Source organism: Talpa europaea (assembly GCF_964194135.1).
Source record: "Talpa europaea genome assembly, chromosome: 1".
Lineage (NCBI taxonomy): Eukaryota > Metazoa > Chordata > Mammalia > Eulipotyphla > Talpidae > Talpa > Talpa europaea.
This window is the reverse complement of record NC_140073.1, coordinates 131,304,072-131,326,497: the sequence shown is the minus strand read 5'-3', so window position 1 is coordinate 131,326,497 and position 22,426 is coordinate 131,304,072. Positions and strand designations below refer to the sequence as shown.

At 37.8% G+C, this 22,426-nt stretch overlaps 1 protein-coding gene across 1 annotated transcript in view; it reads left to right on the top strand.

Moving 5' to 3' along the window:
• Nucleotides 1-22,426, top strand: part of C2CD6 (C2 calcium dependent domain containing 6) — a gene marked incomplete at both ends in the record, with an annotated part of 90,845 nt that overhangs the window by 8,475 nt on the left and 59,944 nt on the right. The window contains 5 exons of the mRNA XM_084259488.1: nucleotides 1,010-1,065; nucleotides 7,272-7,394; nucleotides 10,675-10,719; nucleotides 11,873-11,941; nucleotides 13,826-13,905. Of these exons, the coding sequence (XP_084115614.1) occupies nucleotides 1,010-1,065; nucleotides 7,272-7,394; nucleotides 10,675-10,719; nucleotides 11,873-11,941; nucleotides 13,826-13,905 (373 nt within the window). The remainder of the gene's footprint in view (nucleotides 1-1,009; nucleotides 1,066-7,271; nucleotides 7,395-10,674; nucleotides 10,720-11,872; nucleotides 11,942-13,825; nucleotides 13,906-22,426) is intronic.

The window sequence follows — 22,426 nt, the reverse complement described above, 5'->3', positions numbered from 1 at the left end:
TAATACTACTAATTTATTTCTAAGTAATAAGTGTGCTTCTCTTAAGCTTTTTAAAAAGGATTTATTTTATATTGGTAATTTCACATAAACCGAGTGCTTATTATTAGATTTATCATGGCATAAAAACAATCTCATTATGAAGGTTTGGTTTTCTTTTACATAAGAAGAATCACTGAAGAGAATTCTATATAATGAGATTTTTAAGATAATTAGTTAAATCATAACAAAATTGTTCTAATGCATGGAAAGCTATGAATGATAATGCTACATACCAAAATAATATGAGTGAATCCTACAGTGGGATGCTACTTTAAGTTCTATTGCTTTAAAAATGATTACTCTCCAGTGATGTATTTTTTAAATTTCTGCATAATTATGCTTAGGGAAAAAAACCTATATTTGCATAAGTTTAGGCACTTTAAAAATAATATTTAGAAAAAGTTGCAAAGGAATTATAGAGGGAATATGAGGATAAAATTATGAGAAGTGGAGGTCTCCCTGGTGGCTCAGGGGTTAAAGTCTCAGCGCTATCAAGCTATCACCAGCCACTGTAGCATGAATTCCATCCCCCACCAGGAAGCTAACTGACATGGGGAAGCAGACCTCTCCTGTCTCACCAGCCTGCTCCCCTCAGTAGTGTATTTCAGTAGATCCGCCTGTTCTGCTCCCCACTCTGGTGAAACCTCTCTCACACACACTCACATACCCAGCCCCTTCCTCGCACCTCTGGCCTAGACTTCAGTTCTTGTATGCATAAATAAATAAAATATAACTTTGAGAAAAATATATGAGAAGGGATCTAAGGAAGAATCATCCTCATCTATTTGATTATAAGTTGGTTTCAACATAAATTGTTTAATGGATTAATTTTATGTTGTTATTGTTCAATCACAGCAAATTTTGTTTCCTAAATATCTATTTGCAGTTAATTTAAAATATCACAATAATTTGTTCATTCGTATCTCCATAAACAACATTGTAAAATTTACAAAAATTCGTGTAATCCCAGACAGTGGAAAGAACTTTACAGTTAAGTTTAATGAAGTGAAGTACTTTTCTGTACAGGTAATGTTAAAGTTATCTTCTAGATGTAAGAATGTATCTTTATAGTTTTAAATACTTTATGCTAATTATATTTTTTAGGGAAACATGAAAGAAACAAGAGCAGTGCTCCTTTTTATTTGATATTTTATAGTATTCTGTTTCCTAAGCTATGGGCTCTATCAGTGTGTTCTTTTTTTTTATAATAAATTTTATTTTTATAATCCCCATACAATTGCAACCCCCTTATTTTGACCCTAATCCCTCCCCTCCCGTCCTCTACCCCCCACAGAGTGTCTCTGGTTCATAGTTTTTTGTTGATTTTGATTTTCACTTTCTTATAGTTATTCATTTTCCTAGTCCCTTATTTAAGTTTTCCAGTTTCCTGCTATGAGTGAGACCATCCGGTATTATCAGTGTGTTCTTTAGAAACATTTATCATAAGGTGCCTGATGTTGGTGGTCTTCCCTCTGATCTTACTATCTGTAGTTCTGAGTGTTTATCAAACACATTATTTTTCTCTATCTTAATCTTTCCCTCTTACCTTGATCTTTCCACCCTTTCATAGTCAGTTTGGGCTGCTATAACACATTACCATAGAATGGGTGGCTTAAACAACAGATACTCATTTCCCACTTTTCTGGAGATGGGAAAGTTCAAAATCAAGGTACTAAAGGATCAGGTCTCTGGGGAGGACCTGCTTCCTGGATGAGCTCTTCTTTCTTGCCTCTCTTCTTATAGGGGCACTAACTCCATTCATGAGGGCTCTCTACTCTCGTGACCTAATTGCCTTCTAAACACCTCATGGGAAATTGAGGAGTCAGCATATGAATTTTGAAGGAATCTTCTCCCTTCCCTCTCTCCTCTCTTCTTACGTAAGCTCTAATTATCTGCATGGATTAACTTTTTAAATCTTTATAACAATCCCTCTACAAACATACATACATATATATACACACACACATGCATATATGTGAAATAATAATAGCATATATATAATGATCATCCTCCTTACTTTACATTCTTACTTCATAGATGTAAGTTCTTTCACTTTGCAAATACTTATGCTTCATGGCTAATTTAAAAAAATGTTCTGGAAATATGTCTATTTAAATAAAATCTGAAGGACAAGGTTATCATTTTGATAATGATGAATGACACTAGTACTAGCCCTATGGTGGTGGGTACAGGCGTGGTTTATACACTTATATTGAGATAGGAATTACTACCAATGGGTCTCCCCGGTAATGCAGCGGGTTGAGCACAGCGCTATGAAGCTGTCTGCAGCTTCTACAGCATGGGTTCGATTCCCAGCTGGCCAGGGAGATACCCACACTGCTCCCCTCAGTAGTGTCTTTGGTCCATCTGCCTGTTCTGCTTCCCACTCTGTCTCTGGTGAATTCGCTCATCCTCCCGTGCCTCTGACCTGTACCCCAGTTCTTGTATAAATAAATAAATCTTAAAAAAAAATTACTCCCAAAACTTTACTAGTATTATAAACCAACCTCAAACTATAGCCCTGACCATATATCTAATGCTCACACCTAGCCAATATTTTCCCTTTCCCAGGCCAAGTAGCAGGTAACTAGAGACTAAATATGTTTTTAAGTATCAGTAAATGCTTGATTAAAAATTTTTAAATAATAAAGTTAATATGTCCCCAAATAAGTAAATAAATAAAACCTGAAATGAATACTTAATATAATAAGGTGCTGATATTCATCGGCATAATCAAAATCTTTTTCCTATATTTATTTTAATAGCAACTATTATTTGAGCATACTAAGGAGAGTTTTAATGGAACCCTAATAGAATATTAGTGAAAGACTTGGTAATAATTTCATAGCAAACTGCACAAGCAAAGAAATAAGAACTGTAAGACAGGTTAACTCAAGGGATTTAAAAAATGATACAAGAAAGGAGATATGAACTTTGTAGCTGTATTGTTGAACTCTGGAAAATTGATATGTTTATATAATAACCTAAACATTTAGTACTGGCCAAACAAATAAGCATGGCATAAGAATATATTGGAAGAATGTGGGGAGGGGAATTGAAACATGATGGGGGAGTGTAGGGAGAGCTAATTTTTTCTTCCACAATAACCATTCAAGGGCTTCCCTGATGGCGCAAGGGGTTAAGACACAGCCTATGAAGTTGTCCGCAACCACTGCAGCATGAGTTTGATCCCCGGCCAGGGAGCAACCCACATGGCGCAGCAGACCTCTCCTGACTTGCCTGCTGCTCCCCTCATCAGTGTATTTCGGTCTATCTGCCTGTTCTGTTCCCCACTCTGTCTCTGGTGAATCCTCTCACCCCCCAAAACTCTGGCCTGTACCCCAGTTCCTTTATGTATGAATGAAGAAATCTTTAAAAAAAAATAACCAATCTATAGTATCAAAAACTAAAGAATCAATAATAATTTAAGCATGCTATTTAGAAACTTGATTTTATGGCAAAAAATATTAAAAAGTTAAAAATCCATTTAAATTTTTTTTTAAATTTTTTAAAAGATTATTTATTTATTTATTTATTTATACATACATACATACAAGCACTGGGTACAGTCAAAAGTGCGGGAGGGTGAGAGAATTCACCAGAGCCAGAGCAGGGAGCAGAGCAGGCAGAAGGACCGAAGTACACTGCTGAGGGGAGCAGCGGGCGGCAGGAGAGGTCTGCGCACCATGTGGGACCCTCCTCTGGTGGCCAGGGAGCAGCCGTGGATAGAACCGGCGCTGCAGAGGCTGCGGGCAGCTTCGCAACCCAGCGCTCAACCGCTGCACCACCGGGGAGGCCCTAAAAATTAAATATTAAATCCAAAAAATATTAAAAAGTTAAAAATCCATTCAAAAGTTTGAAAGGTGGCTTCTGAAAATAGAAGTTTCAGGGTGTGTTGGGTAGTGTTTTAAAATTATATCCAGGATTTAATTTATAGATATATAACTGAGTGAGGACATGGACAGTTTCTTGCTACTGAAAGAAGAAATTATTACTCATAGTTCCTGAGAAGAGGGGACATTACTATACAAAGCCACAGGGGAAGTATCAGGGGAGAAAGTACAGAGTAGAGTCAGATATTTAGGATGAACTAGTTTGAATATTTCCAGCAGACTTTGGGCTATAAAGGTAATCTCTAGTTGCCTGATACCTGGCCCTGGGATGATTTAGGAAAGGGGAAATATTGAATTGGTGTACAAGTTATATAAGGTGGTCAGGGCTGTAGTTTGAGGTTGGTTGTTTTGATATGAAATGTGTACTTCCAGCCAATTCCTAAGTTATCTTCTAGGAACTGGCTAGCCCAGGAAGGGGAAGTTTCTCTGGCAAGCAAGCTTTTTAAGATGTCAATACATCATAAAATACAGGGGCAAAAAAGAATAATGTAGGTGGGAGAAAAGAAACATTGTTTTCATTGTTTTGGCAGTATTAGAACTCTGACTTTTAAACTATGTTCTATGTAACTAGGATAAAATGAATGTAAACTCTGTATACCATAGAACTTAGTTTGCTAAAACTTACAAAATTGATCCAGTTTAAAAATGAAAACAAAACAAATAAACCAAAACATAAAAAGGAATGTTAGTTTAATTGTTCTGAAAAGTTAAGTAAGTTATGTTAAAACTCAGTGGGTTTCTGCTGTGACAATGCTGGAATAGCTGATATTGGATTTACTCTCACGTTCTAAACTATAAAACTGAGTGAAATATATGAAGGGATTATTTCCTTGTATTTGACAATGAAAATTAGAGGTCTGCAAAACTTAAGTGAAACATAAAAGGTAGCTAGCTACACATTTATAACAAACTTTCTGTCTGGCATTGATTCTGCACAAGAAAGTATAACCCAAGCAGAGAGTGGCATGAAAGACCCCAAGGAGCCAAAACAATCTTGAGAAAGAAGAGCAAAGCAATAGTATCGTGTACTTCCTGATTTCAAACTATATTACAGAGTGATGGTTTTCAAAATAGTATGGTATGGCATAAAAATTAATCCACTGATCAAAGGAACAAAATAGCCCAGAAATAAACCCATATAGCTGACCCAAATATGTTGGCTAACTAAAGACAATGTAGGCAAGAATGTAAATGAGGAAAGGACAATGTCTTCAATCAGTAGTGTTGGGAAAACTGGGCCACTGTCTTAAAGCCTACATAAAAATCAATTCAAAAGGATTACAGATGTGAATATAAGACCTGAAATAAAATCCTAGAAGAGAGCATGGGCTAGTTCCTTAATATCAGTCTTGGATTTGACACCAAAAGCAAAGCCAACAAATATAAAAATAAAGCTGTGAGACTACATCAAACAAAAGTTTCTGTACAGCAAAGGAACCCATCAAAAAAATGACAACACAAGCTACAGAATGGGAGAAAATACTTTCAGATCGTACATCTGATGAGAGGTTAAATCTGATATAGGTAAAGAGTGCATAAACTCAATAGCAAAATGCCAAATAATCCAGTTAAAAAATTAATAGAGGGGGCCTCCTCGGTGGCGCAGCGGTTGAGCGCTGGGTTGCGAAGCTGCCCGCAGCCTCTGCAGCGCCGGTTCGATCCCCGGCTGCTCCCTGGCCACGGGAGGAGGGTCCCACGTGGCGCGCAGACCTCTCCTGCCGCCCGCTGCTCCCCTCAGCAGTGTACTTCGGTCCTTCTGCCTGCTCTGCTCCCTGCTCTGGCTCTGGTGAATTCTCTCACCCTCCCGTGCTTCTGACTGTGCCCAGTGCATGTGTAAACGAACAAACAAACAAACAAATAAATAAATAAATAAATAAATAAAAAATACATGCCTCTTTAAAAAAAAAAAAATGAATAGAGGATCTGAATAGACATTTTCCCAATGAAAACATATAGATGGCCAATAGGACATGAAAAAGATGCTCACTAATCAGGGTAAAGCAAATGAAAACCTCAATGTGATTATCACCTCATACACATTAAAATGGCTATTATCAAAAAGACAAGAAATAACAAGTGTTGATGAAGCTGGAGAAAAAGGAATACTGTGCAGTGTTGGGAATGTAAATTGGTGCAGTCTCTATGGAAAACAGTAAAATAAGAGTTACCATATGATCCGGCTGTTCCACTTTTGGGTATTTGAAGAAAGCAAAATCACTATCTTGATATCTGTTCCCATGTTCTCTGAAGAATGATTTACATTAGGCAAGATGTGGAAACAACATAAGTGCCCATTCACAATGAATTTTAAAATGAAATATGAAAAAAGAGAAATCCTGCCACTTGAACAACATGAACGGTTATCTTTGGTGCATTTTGCCAAGTGAAATACAAAGGAAGACAAATACTTTTGATCTCACTTATATGTGGAATTTAAAAAGAAAAACCAAACTCAAAAATATGGAAAACAGATTGATGGGTCAAGAAGGGGGAATTGGGGAGTAGACACAGTGGGTGAAGGGTAGTCAAAAGATAAAACCTTCCAGTTATTTAATAAGTCCCGTGGATTCATTATACAACAATTATGGTGACCATAGTTAACAATACTGTATTGTACTGGAAGTTGCCAAGAGAGTGGGTCTTAAAAGTTCTCATGAGAAGAAAATAAAATTTGTGACTGGGTGATGATAGGTTTTAACTACACTTATTGTGGTAATTATTTCATAATATAGACATATCAAATCATGCTGTATACCTAAAAGCAATGCAATGTGATATGTCCATTACATCTCAAAAAAAAAATGTAAAGGCTTTTATAATGTTGGAAATGTGGAGGCAATGGGATTATTTTCTAATTAACAAGAAAGTGAATGTTAAAGGTCACATAATAATGGCATTGTGTTACAGAGTTCACGGATGGGAGAGTTTTAAAATGAGGCAATGGTTTAGATACAGACTGGAAATGATGTTGGATGTCTTGATATTGGATGTTTGCATCATCTAAAATATTTGGAATTGATATGGGTATTGGATTACCATTGATAATATAACAAGCAGAATATTGAGGCTGGACTTTTGTGTAGAGCTTAAGAGAATGTAGGCAGTGTTTTTTTTTAAAAGATTGTTATTGACATTAGATGTAATGTCCATGCTTTTTGTTAGCATTAGGGTATATGTTACTGTGTACTGGAAAGATACATAAGAACATACAAAGATAATCATTATATATACACTTCTTGTCATATAGTTTATGGATGTATTTATAAATTACATATGAAATTCAGACTGAATTTAAATCTCTTTTCATATGCATCTTTTCACATCTATATTGATATTAAGGTTCCTAGACGTCCAGATGATGAGCGGAATAATATTTACTTATCACTAATGCAGTCTGAAAATATAGACAGAGCTCCTATCTTTCTAGGGAGTGTTCGGGTACACCTTTATGAAGTGATTCAGGTATGTATCAAAATCATTTTTCCTCCTTGGAAAAAAAAGTGACAATCACATTGTCCGATTCGTGTCTGTTGTTATTGATTATATCTGATACTTCTATTAACTGCCTTCAAACTCATGTGCTTAGAAAGCAAAATCTCCCTCTGGCTTACAAAAAAAGTCTGCAACAGCATAACATTTTTGAATTTTTATTTTCTGAAAGGGCAATGATACAACCTAAAAAATTAAGTGTTTTGTTTTGTTTTCTGAAGTGTTTTCAAAGCATGACTCAAACCACAAACTGTCTCCCAGTTAGCAACACAAATTTCAGTTCAGTTGGTTAATCCTTAGGTGGCCTCCTTGCAAATTGCCCTGTACAAGTGTTGCTTAATGGCCAGCCAAAGGTTTGAACAGAGTTTACAAACATATTTGGTGGTATCTGATTGTGGTTTTAATTTGCAATCCCTAGTAGCTAATAATGTTCATTATTTTTTCATGAGGACTTTTAGATTTATTGAATTATTTCACTTTTTCTGAAGTGCTTATCTAGGTACAACAAAATATATAGCTTACTGCCCAGACTCCACCACAACTGATAATGAAAGATAATGGATAATTTTATCATCTAGAATGGTTCTAGCCAACAATCTGTGTGATCTCTAAAGCCTGAGCTGTATTCAGTATTTGTGTTCCTGGGAGGGGTAGACTGTAGGCCATTTCATTAGTTCTAGAACTGCTAACAAGGACAGATATCCTTATGCAGACTAGTAAAATCTAGTGCTTAGATGAGTTGGCCAGACACAAACTACCAATCACATTAGAAGCATGGAGGGGCATTTAATTGCAGTTATCCTGTGGGTGTACATTGAGAGGACACGAACATTGTTTATGATTACCAGTTAGTATCATTTGCTTTCTAAATGTAAATTGACCTGATTATGGAGGACAAAGACCTTGAATTGAATTAAATAAATCATATAATAGGTTTTGTACAGATATATAAAAAAGTCGATGTGTTGTTTGTATCACTAATTCTGTGTTCCTTCCAATCTCTGATATGTCTTGGGCTCTCCTTTGAGGCACTGGGATAAGCCAGAAACATCAGCAAACGATTAAGGCCTGGGGTCTAATTAAGGCATATAAGTATATTGGAGTTCATAATATTTGTTTTCATTATAAAAGGTAATGTGATTTTTTTTTTAAGACTTGGGATGAATTATAGTGCCAGTTGTGCTCACTGGTTTGACTATCGGACCCTTACCAGATGAGCCTAGGACTAAGAGATAAATTTAACATTTAGGCAGGAACATTGTAATTAAGAAAGGCAGTAGAGACTTTAGAATTGTAGAAAGTTGTTAGAGTAACTCTCCCTAGAGATGACACTCACTGTAGGTATACCTTTGGGTGATCTGCACATCACACCCCACTCCTCCCCCATCAGATGTAGCCTTGTAATTTGCTTTGGCCAGAGCAGAACCATATTCAGACTGAGAGCCAAAAGCTCATTGCTGCACACTGAAACTCACTGCTGAGCTCAGGGAAGGCACCTTGACAACTCAAGTGGATTTAGATGAAATGCATTCAGATTAAATATTTTAATTTGCCCAAATGAAAAAACTCGACTGTGCAAATCTCAGTGGAACCTCCAAAATTAACTCAAAGACATTTAAAATAGAGGTGTAATGGAAAGTTTAATTAAAGATAGGTAGATTAAGCAATAGGCTGCATTCTTTGATCAAAAGCAATGCAGTTTATAAAAGAAGTAAGCAGCCACTTGGGGACAGTGACCCCGCTTTTGTCAAAGGGAAACTGTCAAAAGCAAGAAGTTGTAAGAGCGGGTTGATAGGATCACTGAGGAAATCAATTTGTTATTTATGGATTTTCTGAAAAATCTTGGAAGTTTACTTGAAGAATGTATATGAGGTGCTAATTTTGTATGCCTGAAATTGTACCACCACCTAAGTGACTTCCTTCATTATAGTGTGTTGTACAAGCAAGCACAGGCAGGTTGACTGTCGATTTCAGGCAGACAGATAAGGAGAGTCCAGAAGCCCTTGGCAGATTTTTCAGGCTTTAATGTTCTCTCAGGGAACCAGGTACGCAGGCACACCAGTATGGAGGCTGGCATGCAAGGAGCCAGGCACAGGCTGGGCAAAGGGGAGGCAGGCAAGCAACTGAGCCTCCCAGTCCCTGCAAATCTTTACACTCTTTATCTGGGCTCTCTCTGGCATCGTACGTGGTCTTGCCTCTTCTGTAGTCACTGCCCTCGTCCTCTCCTAGCCATTCTCTGGTAGCCCTCTTCTATCTGAGTGACACGGCCCCAGTAGCCCAGCCTCGAGGCACAGGTGTCCACAGTCAGGCACCCATGCCTGGCACCCATGCTCCCAAGCGCCTTTTGCGTTAACACAATCAAGGCCACAGGTGATAGCCACAGAGGCTAGTGGCATTAAAAAGCCTGATTAATCCATTTAACCTAAAAATGCCTCATCAGGAACTGAGAGTGCCCGTTTAAATAGATTTACTTTTTGGGGAGGACAGAGAACATACAAGCCAGGTACCAAAGTTTTCACTAAAAGAGGATTAATGTTCAGAATGTCTGAAAGACATGCAAGATAGCATGAGACTTAAAGAAGGAAAATTGTATCTACCTGAAATAACATGATGAGCACGCATCATAGAAGGTCATAGAAGGTCACTCCCTGACTTTGAGGTATGTGAGCATTCACTCAGGAGAGCAGCGTCCTTTAGTGGTGAGCTATGTTCCAGGTAGAATAAAGGACAAATGTTCAGTGAATTTTAAGAATATTTATCAAGCAGGGAGTGGGGATTCCAAGAGCTACAGTGGGAAATGCTGGGGAGAATGGGAATGATGGGATGTTGGAACAGCTGGGTGAACTGACAGCAGAGCAGAGGTGACCAAAGATGGTTAACAAGGATATCAAAAGTTTACCTAATTAAGATTCCAATAGTCTTGGAGATGAGAAAGGAACTCTCATCTGTTGGGAATCAGGTCCTCTTGCAGGTTTATGTTTAAGTAACCTCCCAAAGGTAGTACAGGCATGATGAAGCCTCTGATATTTCCAAAATGGGCCACTGTAACTATTAGCGTCATTTATTTCTGTTCTATGTATCTAGAATTTTCATTGTCTTCCAAATATTCATTATATTTGTGTTTTACCTCTAAATTCATATGTGCATTAAAAATTATCACTGATATTTTTAAATTTCTGAGATGGTGTAGATAATATACAGATGACTCCACGAATGATTTTGTATTTAAACATTTTTATTATTTTTTTTCTAGAAAGGATCCTTTACTGAAGATCTTCAAGTGTACAATAAAAACACAGTAAGTACTTCACTAAAACTTTCAACATTTTTTGCATATGCTTAACATATCATATATCTTGACTCTGATATTGTTTGTAGCATGCCTGTTTTTATTCTTTTTGTTACCCTACAAGTCACTGCTGGCATTCATGGAAACGTACTAAATAGAAAGCAGAGTATTTGCTCACAAAACTTTCATCTCCAGCCCCTTTTAAATGCTATCTTATTGGCAAAAGATGAACAAGAACATTAGAAACCATTAGGTGAGAGCAAAATGCCCCAGTGCTGGTTTGACTGCGTAGCCCTGCAGCCTCACTTGCCGAGTGGAGGAAATGCCTTTTTCCTGGAGGAATTTCTAAAAAGATGCTTAGAGCTTTTACTTAAATTCCTTTTTATGTATTTAAGATTTATCTTTTATGTACTTATCTTCTATTAGAGAGGCTTCTGCCCATAGCCAAACCAGGGATAACAAGCATGAAAAACAGAGTGATGGACATTTGAAGTTAAAACCTCACTTCACATAAGAACAATGTGGAGTGCAGAAAGAGTATCACTTTTCTTTTCTTTTCTTTTTTTTAAAGATTTATTGATTGATTGATTGATTGATTGATTGATTTATACATATATGCATACAAGCACTGGGTACAGTCAGAAGCGCGGGAGGGTGAGAGAATTCACCAGAGCCAGAGCGGAGAGCAGAACAGGCAGAAGGACCGAAGCACACTGCTGAGGGGAGCAGCAGGCGGCAGGAGAGGTCTGCACGCCATGTGGGACCCTCCTCCGGTGGCCAGGGAGCAGCTGGGGATCGAACCGGCGCCGCAGAGGCCGCGGGCAGCTTCGCAACCCAGCGCTCAACCGCTGCGCCACCGGGGAGGCCCAGAGTATCACTTTTCTAAATTAAAATTATACCTGAAAATGTAAGTGGAGGTGGAAGAAGTTAGTAAGTACTTTAAGTATATATGTGTACATACACTCCTATGTGCACATACAATAAAGTATGTATCTCAGCACAGTCCTATGAACAATTTTAAATAGATGTTTTCCACATTTAAACTTTTAATATTAGCTTTAACATTTCAGAAACTTTGTTTTTCTGACTTAGAAATCTGCTATCACATCACCATTAAAATATCTTTCTGATCAAATAATAAAATTAATTGCCAAATGTTTAGTTTGTCTGCAGACTGGAGGTGGAATTTATGTTCTCATATGGAAACTTTGGTTATGGATATTCACACCAGGTTAGTTTCCCTTTTAAAAATTATTTTATTTCAGCTCATCAGTTCATTAGCTTCTGAGTCTCTATCCTTCTAGTTTTATAAATTTAAATTTTTTTTAAAGATTTATTTATGCATACAAGAGCTGGGGTACAGGCCAGAGGTGTGTGTGTGTGTGGGTGAGAGGATTCACCAGAGACAGAGTGGGGAACAGAACAGGCAGATTGACCGAAGTACACTGCTGAGGGGAGCAGTGGGTGAGCCAGGAGAGGTCTGCTGCGCCATGTGGGTAGCTCCCTGGCAGGGGGATCGAACTCATGCTGCAGTGGCTGTGGATAGCTTCATAGGTTGTGTCTTAACCCCTTGCACCACCAGGGAGGCCCAAATTTAAATGTTTTTTAAAGAATTCTTTCTCCAGCCTAAAGAAAATTAAGACTTTACCATTACTTATACATTTAAAATGATCTTACAAAAGATGTTTATTATAATAAAACTTGTTTTTGTGTGTGTGCACACATATTCATATAACTTTAAAAATTTATTTACATATTCAAGAAGTGTGCATGGATTTTTATAGCTAAAATACCTATTAAAATAGGATCATTGATGATATTCAGATATATTTTGTATTCTGATCACCTTTACTCCCTTTATTATTGTTTCAACATTTGGTATTACTTGAATCCTCCTTAATTCATGAAGTATTATGCCCAAAGAAGATATTTTACTAGTTTTGATTCACCCTTTTAAATTCACTACACATAGCAATGCTGCAGTGAAAATATTTTACAGTAACATATGTGCTTTTTCTTTATGTCCTTATAAGATTCCCAGAATGGAAATTGTTGTCCAACACAATGACCTTTTCAAGAATTGTTCTAAAAAAGTAGTGCCAATATATATTCTGACCAGTACCCCTAGGGTATATCAGAACTTGGGGATTTTTATAAATCTGGCCCATTAGTGCTTTTATATAAGGGAAATGACCCTTAACTTTTGCATATAATCTTTCATTTCTGGCTTTTGCTATTTTTTATAGTTGTGGGATTTTTTTAAATTAGAAATTGAGGGTGTGTTACCTGAGTTTTATTAAATAAGTCTACTGTTATGTTAACTGAGAAATCCTTGTAAATGTATTTTAAAATTTTGCCTACGGTATGTCATAATGACATAAGTAAGTCAGAAATAATACACACAAGAAAACCACTACACATACACTTGTTTTTTTCCCCCCTTCTTTACTTTGATTTTTCTTTCTTTTTCTTCTGCCTGTTTTCTGGGTTCTCTTTTCATGAATCAGGCCTTAGGGGACCGCTAATTGTTTTGTCCCTTATGTGACAGTTGTATCTTTTGAGCACCAACTTTAGAGGTAGAGTTAGTGTCTGACTATTACAATCCCATTCTTAGGGCTCAATGTTTTCAAATAAAATTGGGCAATTATTATTTTAGGTAGGTGGATTTTCTACTAAGAACAAAGAACAAAGGTATTATGTGGAAAAGAATGGTAAATGTAATAAAAGTTCAACTCCATTATTTTCAGCAATGTAGTGAATTTTACTTACCAATCATAATAATATAAAGGAGTACTACATTGGATGCAGATAATTTTGCATTCAAATCCTGACTCTCATGGCTATTGGGTAACCTTAAACATATGGCTGATGTTTAGTATTATCTGCAAAATATGTCATTAGCTACCTCATAGGATTGTTCAGAGGATGAGATAAGATTTAAGATATGTGATTCTTGGCAGATATATAGTACTCAGTGAATATTCATTCTCTCTTCTTTCCTCTTCTCCTTATATACATCGTTTAAGGCTATTCTACATATCCTGGGGGTAGTGGTATTAGGGTAAAATATAATTGTAACTAAACAGGGTTAAGACATACTTACTGTTTTCTTCAGTTAAAACCTCTTCAGAAAATGATCGAGCGATCCATGTTTCTGAATATTGCACCACCTCCAGAAAGAACAGATCCTGTAACGTAAGTATTTGAAGTCTTATACCATAATCTGCTCATGTGGCACTTAACACATTTAATCCATTGATAGCACATTTTTCTTTTCTTAAAACATGACTAGAATGTTTTAAGACTCTGAAGTAAAACAAGCAAAGATTTGTTTGCTTAATAAGGGGGGAGAAATATATAGTTTCTGCATGTAGTAGTGGAGAGAGGAGGTGAGGAGCGCTAACAATAAGAAAAAGGAAAGAAAGAGTGCCAATTTCATGACTGAAAGAGGGAAAGGAGGGGCAGTCTGGTGAATGATGGCCAATGAGATATTCCTTTTGTAGGAAGCAGGGAAGGACTTTTAAGATTCAGGTATCTAATAGTTGTCATTTTTCTGTTACCCCAACTTCCACACACACTAATTGTTGCTTTGAAATCTTCAGCAAAATGTCTATGGTCAAAAAATTCTTTAGCAAACTGAAAATAACTTAAGATGCAGTGTCTACTGTTCTTGAAATTTCAACAGTAAAAATAGATCAAAGAAAAATGAGCAACCGAGAAAGAGACTTAATCTACAGTGCTATCAATAATAAGAAATGGAAAAATTCTGAAATGGGATGGAGTGAATTAGACATAGTATATAAAATTATTTTCTCAAGTACTTAACTGTCTTCTTGTCTCACCAATATTGGGTATTATCATTAAAAATAAACTTAGTCCATTTGATAATTGGTGATTTGTTGAAATTAAGTTGAATGTTTTTCTTGTATTATTTCCTTACCTGTCTGTTGATTCAGTAGCTATTTATTGTATGTCTGTTGTACTCTCAAAGTATTGCAGATATAAAGATAAATGAGATCTGGCCCCTCTATCCAGGCTCACAAAGAAAACATTTAAAAATGAACTAATGCTTATCCTGCTAAAACTCTTTCAAAAAATTGAGAAAGAAGGAATGCTACTAAATACATTCTATGAGGCCAACATCACACTAATGTCAAAATCAAAAAAGACAACACAAAAGAAAACTACAGATCAGTCTCCTTAATGATCACTGATAAAATCCTCAATAAAATCTTAGCAAGCAGTATCCAACAATATATCAGTATCCAACAGTATACAAAAAGAATTATGCACTATGACCAAGTGGGATTTATTCCAGGGACACAAGAATGGTTCAACATCCAAAAGTCAATTAATGTAATTCAACACATCAACAAAAAGAAAAACAAAATCCATAGGATTCTATCAATAGATGCTGAGAAAGCATTTAATAAAGTTCAACATTCACTTACCATAAAGGCCCTGGAAAAACTTGGGATAAAAGGAACATATCTTAATAAGAGCCATATATGCCAAACCTACAGTCAGTATCATTCTCTTTTTTTTTTTTTTCAAAAAGTTGTAGGTGACTTTATTTTTTTTTTGAATACTTAAATATTTTATTTTATTTTATTTTATTTTTTTATAAATTTTATTGTTATATTCCCCATACAATTGCAGTCCCCCCATTCTGACCCCAATCCCTCCCCTCCCGCCCCCGCTCCCCTAAAAGTGTCTCTGGTTCATAGTTTTTTGTTGATTTTGATTTTCACTTTCTTATATTCATTTTCCTGGTCCCTTATTTAAGTTTTCTAGATTCCTGCTATGAGTGAGACCATCCGGTATTTTTCTTTTTCTTTTTGGGTTATTTCGCTAGAGCATGATCCCTTCCAGCGCCATCCATGTTGCTGCAAATTGCATGTGTTTATCTTTTTTGAATGCTGAGTAATATTCCATGGTATATATGTACCACATCTTCTTGATCCAGTCATCTATTTTTGGGCATTTGGGTTGTTTCCAAAGCTTAGCTATTGTAAACAGTGCTGCTATAAACATAGGGGTGCAGGTGTTCTTTGGAATTGATGTTTCTGTGTCCTTTGGGTAAATACCTAGGAGTGGAATTGCTGGATCATATGGAAGCTCTATGTTTAGTAGGTCCAGAAATCTCCACACAGCTCTCCACAGTGGTTGGACCAGATTGCACTCCCACCAACAGTGCAGAAGAGTTCCTTTTTCTCCACACCCTCGCCAACATTTGTTGTTGCTAGTTTTTTTAATATGTGCCATTCTCACTGGTGTAAGATGGTATCTCATGGTAGTTTTGATTTGCATTTCCCTGATGACAAGTGATGTTGAACATTTTTTCATATGCCTGTTGGCCATTTGCATTTCCTCTTCAGAGAAGTTTCTTTTTAGCTCTTCTGCCCATTTTTTGACTGGATTATTTTCTTTGTTGTTGTTGAGTCTCATCAGCTCTTTGCAGATTTTTGTGATCAGTCCTTTATCATTAGTGTTGGGTGCAAAAATGTTCTCCCAGTTGGTGGGGTTTCTCTTTGTTTTTGTTATTGTCTCTTTTGCTGTGCAAAAGCTCTTTAATTTGATGTAGTCCCAGCTGTTTATCTTTGCCTTCACTACCACTGCTTTGGGTGAGGTGTCTGGAAAGATGTCTTTGATGTGCAAATCACGTAGTGTTTCGCCTATATTTCCTTCTATATATTTTATGGTTTCAGGTCTTATGTCTAGTTCTTTAATCCATTTTGAGTTGATTTTTGTGTATGGTGTGAGGTAGTGGTCAAGCTTCATTCTTTTGCATGTAGCGACCCAGTTTTCCCAGCACCATTTATTGAACAAACTTTCTTTGCTCCAATGCGTAGTCTTTGCTCCTTTGTCAAAGATTAGTTGACCATAAATCTGTGGGTTTATTTCTGGATTTTCTATTCGATTCCATTGGTCTGTATGTCTGTTCTTGTTCCAATACCATGCAGTTTTGATGATTATGGCTTTGTAGTATAGTTTGAAGTCTGGGAGTGTGATGCCTCCATTCCCTTCTTTTTTTTTCAGGAGAGGTTTGGCTATTCGGGGTTTTTGGTGATTCCATATGAATTTCATCAATAATTGTTCTATTTCTTTGAAGAATGACATTGAAATTTTGATTGGAATAGCATTGAATCTGTAGATTGCTTTTGGAAGGATGGCCATTTTAATAATGTTTATTCTTCCAATCCATGAGCAGGGGATGTCTCTCCATTTCTTTGTGTCTTCTTCTATTTCTTTTAACAGTGTTTTATAGTTTTCTTTGTATAGGTCCTTTACCTCTTTTGTTAGATTTATTCCCAAATATTTTATTTTTTTTGTTTCAATAACAAAAGGGATGGTTTTTTTTGATTTCTTCTTCTTCAGATTTATTGTTTGTGTATAGGAAGACTACTGACTTTTGCGTGTTGATTTTGTATCCTGCCACTTTACTGAACTGATTGATGAGTTGAATTAGTTTTTCTGTGGAGTTTTTGGGGTTCTCTATGTATATTATCATATCATCTGCAAATAGTGATAGTTTGACTTCTTCTTTTCCTATTTGGATTCCTTGTATGTCTTTCTCTTGTCTTATTGCTCTGGCTAGGACTTCCAGTATTATATTGAAAAGCAGTGGTGAGAGTGGACATCCTTGTCTTGTTCCAGATCTTAATGGAATTGCTTTCAGCTTTTCACCATTGAGAATGATACTGGCTGTTGGCTTGTCATAGATGGCCTTTATGATGTTGAGGTATGTTCCTTGTATCCCAAGAATTTCAAGGGCTTTTATCATGAATGGGTGTTGCACTTTGTTGAAAGCTTTCTCAGCATCTATTGATATTATCATATGGTTTTTATATTTCTTTTTGTTGATGTGTTGGATAACATTGATTGATTTTCGGATGTTAAACCATCCTTGTGCCCCTGGAATGAATCCAACTTGGTTGTGGTGAATTATCTTATGGATACATTGTTGGATTCTGATAGCTAAAATTTTATTGAGGATTTTTGCATCAGTGTTCATTAGGGAGATTGGCCTGTAGTTTTCCTTTTTTGTGTTGTCCTTGTTCGGTTTTGGTATTAGTGTAATGTTGGCTTCATAGAACGTGTTTGGTATTGTCCCTTCCTTCTCAATTTTTTGGAAGAGTTTGTGAAGGATAGGCACTAATTCGTCTCTGAATGTTTGGTAGAATTCATTTGTAAATCCATCAGGTCCTGGGCTTTTGTTTTTGGGGAGGTTTTTGATTACCATTTCAATTTCGCTAATTGTAATTGGCCTGTTTAGGTGTTCTATTTCTTCTTTATCTAGCTTTGGGTGATTGTAGAGTTGTAGGAATTTGTCCATCTCCTCTAGATTGTTAAACTTGTTTCCATATAACTGTTCATAGTAGTTACTGATTATTCTTTTGATTTCTGCTGTGTCCGTTGTGATTTCTCCTCTTTCATTGATGATCCTGTTTATTTGTGCTTTCTCCCTTTTTTCCTTTGTGAGCCTGGCTAGGGGTTTGTCTATTTTATTGATTTTTTCAAAGAACCAGCTCTTGGTTTCATTGATCTTTTGGATTGTTTTTTTTAGTTTCAATTTCATTTATTTCTGCTTTGGTTTTTATTATTTCTTTTCTTCTACTGGTTTTGGGGTTTTTTTGTTGTTCTTTTTCTAGATCTTTGAGCTTCGAGATTAGGTTGTTTCTTTGCGTTCTTTCTTGTTTCTTGATGTGAGCTTCTATTGCTATATATTTTCCTCTTATTACTGCTTTTGCTGCATCCCATACATTTAGGATATTGGTGTCCTCCTTGTCGTTCAATTCAAAAAATTCTTTAATTTCTTCTTTGATCTCCTCATTAGTCCAATGGTCTTCCAGTAGTGTGGTTTTTAATCTCCATGAGGTAGGAAAGTTCCTTGCCTTCTTTTTATGGTTTATTTCTAGTTTGGTGCCTTCATGGTCAGAAAAGATGGTTGATATGATTTCAATCTTGGTGTATCTGTTGATGTTTGTCTTGTGCCCCAGTATGTGATCGATCCTGGAGAATGATCCGTGTGCGCTTGAGAAAAATGTGTACTCCGTTTTTTTGGGGTTTAGTGTTCTATAGATGTCTGTTAAGCCCAATTGCTCTAGGTCCTTATTTAGAGCTTTGGTTTCTTTACTTATTTTTTGTCTTGTTGATCTATCCATTGTTGATAGTGGTGTGTTGAAGTCTCCCACTACGTATGTGTTTTCTCTGATGTCTGTTTTCAGAGAGGACAACAGTTGTCTGATATATTTTGGTGCTCCTTCGTTAGGTGAGTATATGTTAATGAGTGTTATTTCTTCTTGAAGTATTGTCCCCTTGATCATAATGTAGTGACCATTGGGGTCTCTTTTTATCTTTTTGAGTTTGAAATCTGTTTTATCTGATATAAGTATAGCTGTTCCTGCTTTCTTTTTTGGTCCATTTGCTTGTAGGATTGTTTTCCATCCTTTAACTTTGAGCCTATTTTTATCTTTTGTAGCTAAATGTGTTTCCTGGAGACAGCAAAAGGTTGGGTTTTGTTTCTTAATCCAGGCTGCAACTCTGTGTCTTTTTATTGAAGAGTTTAGTCCATTTACATTTAGAGTTAATATTGATATGTTAACATCTGTATTTGCCATTGTGTTTGCCTTTCCTTTGATTTTATTTATTTATTCTTTTAATAACTTTTTTTTTTTGGCCTTCTTTCATTGTTATTCGTCCCTCTGAGGTTCTGGCTTTAGGACTCCTTGTAGTATTTTTTGGAGTGGGGGTTGAGTTGCAATGAAATTCCGGAGTTTCTGTTTGTCTGGGAAGGTCCATATTCTTTCTTCAAAGAGGAAGGAGAGCTTTGCGGGATAGAGTATTCTTGGTTGGCATCTGTTTTCTTGGAGTCTGTTGACTATGTCCCTCCACTCTCTCCTTGCCCGTAGTGTTTCTTCGGAGAAGTCTGATGTCAGCCTGATTGGTTTTCCTTTGAATGTTATCTGTTTCTTCCCTCTTGCCAGCTTCATTATTTTTTCCTTGTCCTGGATTCTTGGGAGCTTTACTATTATGTGTCTTGCTGTATTTTTCCTTTCGTCGTGGAAGTTTGGTGTTCTTCTTGCTTCTTGTATATCAATTTTCAGCTCCTTCTTCACATTTGGGAAGTTCTCTTCAATTATCTCTTTGAATATTTTCTCTGTTCCTACATCTCTCTCCTCTCCTTCTGGTATTCCTATAACTCTTATATTTCCTTTCCTCATGGAGTCAGATAGTTCCCGAAGTCTTTCTTCGTTCTTTTTCCTTCGTACTTCTCTTTCCTTTTCTGTTTTGGTTCTTTTTATTTCTGTGTCTTCAAGATTACTTATTCGTTCTTCCATTTCATCTATTCTGCTTTCATTGCTTTTCCCAGAATTCTTTAGTTCTTCCATTAATTCTTTGATCTCCTGCATTTCTTTTACTTCCCTCTTTAGGGACTCAATTTCTTTCTTCTGACCATTGTTTTCCCTCTCTAGGGACTCAATTGCATTCTTCTGATCGTTGATTATTTTTCCCTTATCATTGTTTTCCTTTATGACTTCTGTCAGTTTTTTAATCACGGCAATTTTAAATTCTCTTTCTGGAAGGCTCAGAAATTCTTCCAAGTTATTGTCGTTGCAATCTGGGGGCTGGCTTTCTTTTTGTGGTGTGCTTTTTCTCTGGAGAGTTGCTAGGTTGCGTGTGGTTCTTCTCCTCCCTACTGTCTGTTTTCTAATTTGCCGTATGCGTTGGGACACTGTGTTGTTGGGACTGGCCGGCATCTTGGGTGGGCTTCTCTGTTCCCCTCTGGTTCCTCCAGGAGTCATCTGTCAGTTTCAAGCAGTCTTTACTGGAGACAGGTCCCTGTTCTAAAATGCCGATGTGGGGACACACTCCCCTGTGCGTCTGGTCTGCCCCGGCGGTGGGTTCCTGCTCCCCTCTGGGCTTGGACTGCAGGCCAGAGGGGGTCTGGCGTGGGCGAACTTACCCCGCTCACCTCTGGCTCCTGAGGAAGCCTTCTGCAGGTAGTCTTTACTGAAGAAATGTCCCTGTTCTAAAATGGTGATGTGGGACACACTCCCTGCGCGTCTGGTCTCAGGCACACTCTTCTGCGCGCCTGGTCTGCCCCGGCTGTGGGTGCTCGCTCTCCCTGTGGGCTCAGACTACTTGTTCGGAAGGGGCCCGGTGTGGGCTAACTCCCCAGCTGGCCACTAGCTCCTTCAGGAGCCTCTGCTGGCTTCAAGTCGCTAGGTGGCGCCAGAGATCTCTCCTAGAGCCCTTGGGGAGCTGATTTTCCACCCCGTGGGGCAGGGAGCAGAGCGGGGATGGTAGGGTACACCTCAACGGCTTTGGGGTGCTGTGTCTGCCTTGTGCCCCACCGTCATGGGGAACGCACGCCCCTAATTTCGTGCCCCGGGTGTCAGTTCCAAAGCCCTCAGTTCCAGGACGCGGGCTGTAGCCCAGATCAGTGGCGCGGGAATGGCGCCTTTTGAATCCTGCTCCCCTGCCTGGGCGCCTGGTTCCTGCTCACTCAGGGAGGGCCTCCGGGTGTCTCCCCGCAAGCCTAGGTCGCGCAAGCTTACCGGGCGGCCGGGGCTGTGTGCTGGTGCTGGTCTCCTCCTGGGGGGCGGGGCTCTCTTTAATGGCGCCTGGAGCTCACCTCCGAGGCGGATCCTGCAGGGTTCTCCACAGCTCCCGTTCACGGGGTGTGGTGGCTGCAATAGTTCCTTTCCACTCACAGACCCGCTTGCTGCGTCCTTTGTTCTTGTTGGCCGTTTTGGTTTGTTGTTTCCCTCCTCTCTGCAGGTCAGAGAGTGCCACCTCTGTGGGCTGGGGAGGGGAGCAGGGTTCTGCGCTTCCCTCCCTTATGGTCCTCTTTTATGGCAACTTTCTTCTTTGGGCAGTTTGCTGGAGTCGTCCGTTTATCTTCCGTGTCCCAGTTCTCACTGGGACCTGCCGCTTTTCCTCCCTATTAACTTTTTTTAATGGGAGATCTTACTCGCAGCGTCTCCTCGCCGCCATGTTGCTCCGCCCCCCCAGTATCATTCTCAATGGTGAAAAATTGAAAGTCTTTCCAATTATATCTGGAACAAGACAAGGATGTCCATTCTCACCACTGCTTTTCAATATAATACTAGAAGTACTAGTTAGAGCAATTAGGCAAGAGAAAGATGTAAAAAGAATCAAGAAGTAACGCTATAACTATTTGCAGATGATAGAATAGAATCCCCCCCCCAAAATCAGTGACAAAAATTAATCAAAAACAAATCAGTTCTGTAAAGTAGCAGGTTACAAAATCAATATACAAAAATCATTAGCCTTACTACATGCAGACAGTCTGAAAAGGGAGATAGTAAGAAAGCCATTCCATTTACAATTGTACACCCCCCCCCAATTAAATGCCTGGAAATAAAACTAATAAAGAAGGTAAAAGAACTATACATAAAAATTTATAAAATATTGTTAAAAGAAATAAAAGATGCCCAAAAAATGGAAAGATATTCCCTGCTTATATACCAGAAGAATGAACATTATCAAAATGGCCATCCTACCCAAAGCAATTCCAGTAAAAATCTCAATGACATTCTGCAAAGAAATGGAACAAATATTGCTGAAATTTATATGGAGTCACAAAGATCCTGAAGAGCCAAAGCCCTTCTGACTAAAAAGGGAAACAATGAAGGCATTATACTGCCAGACTTCAAACTATACTACAAAGCCACAATAAAAACGGCAT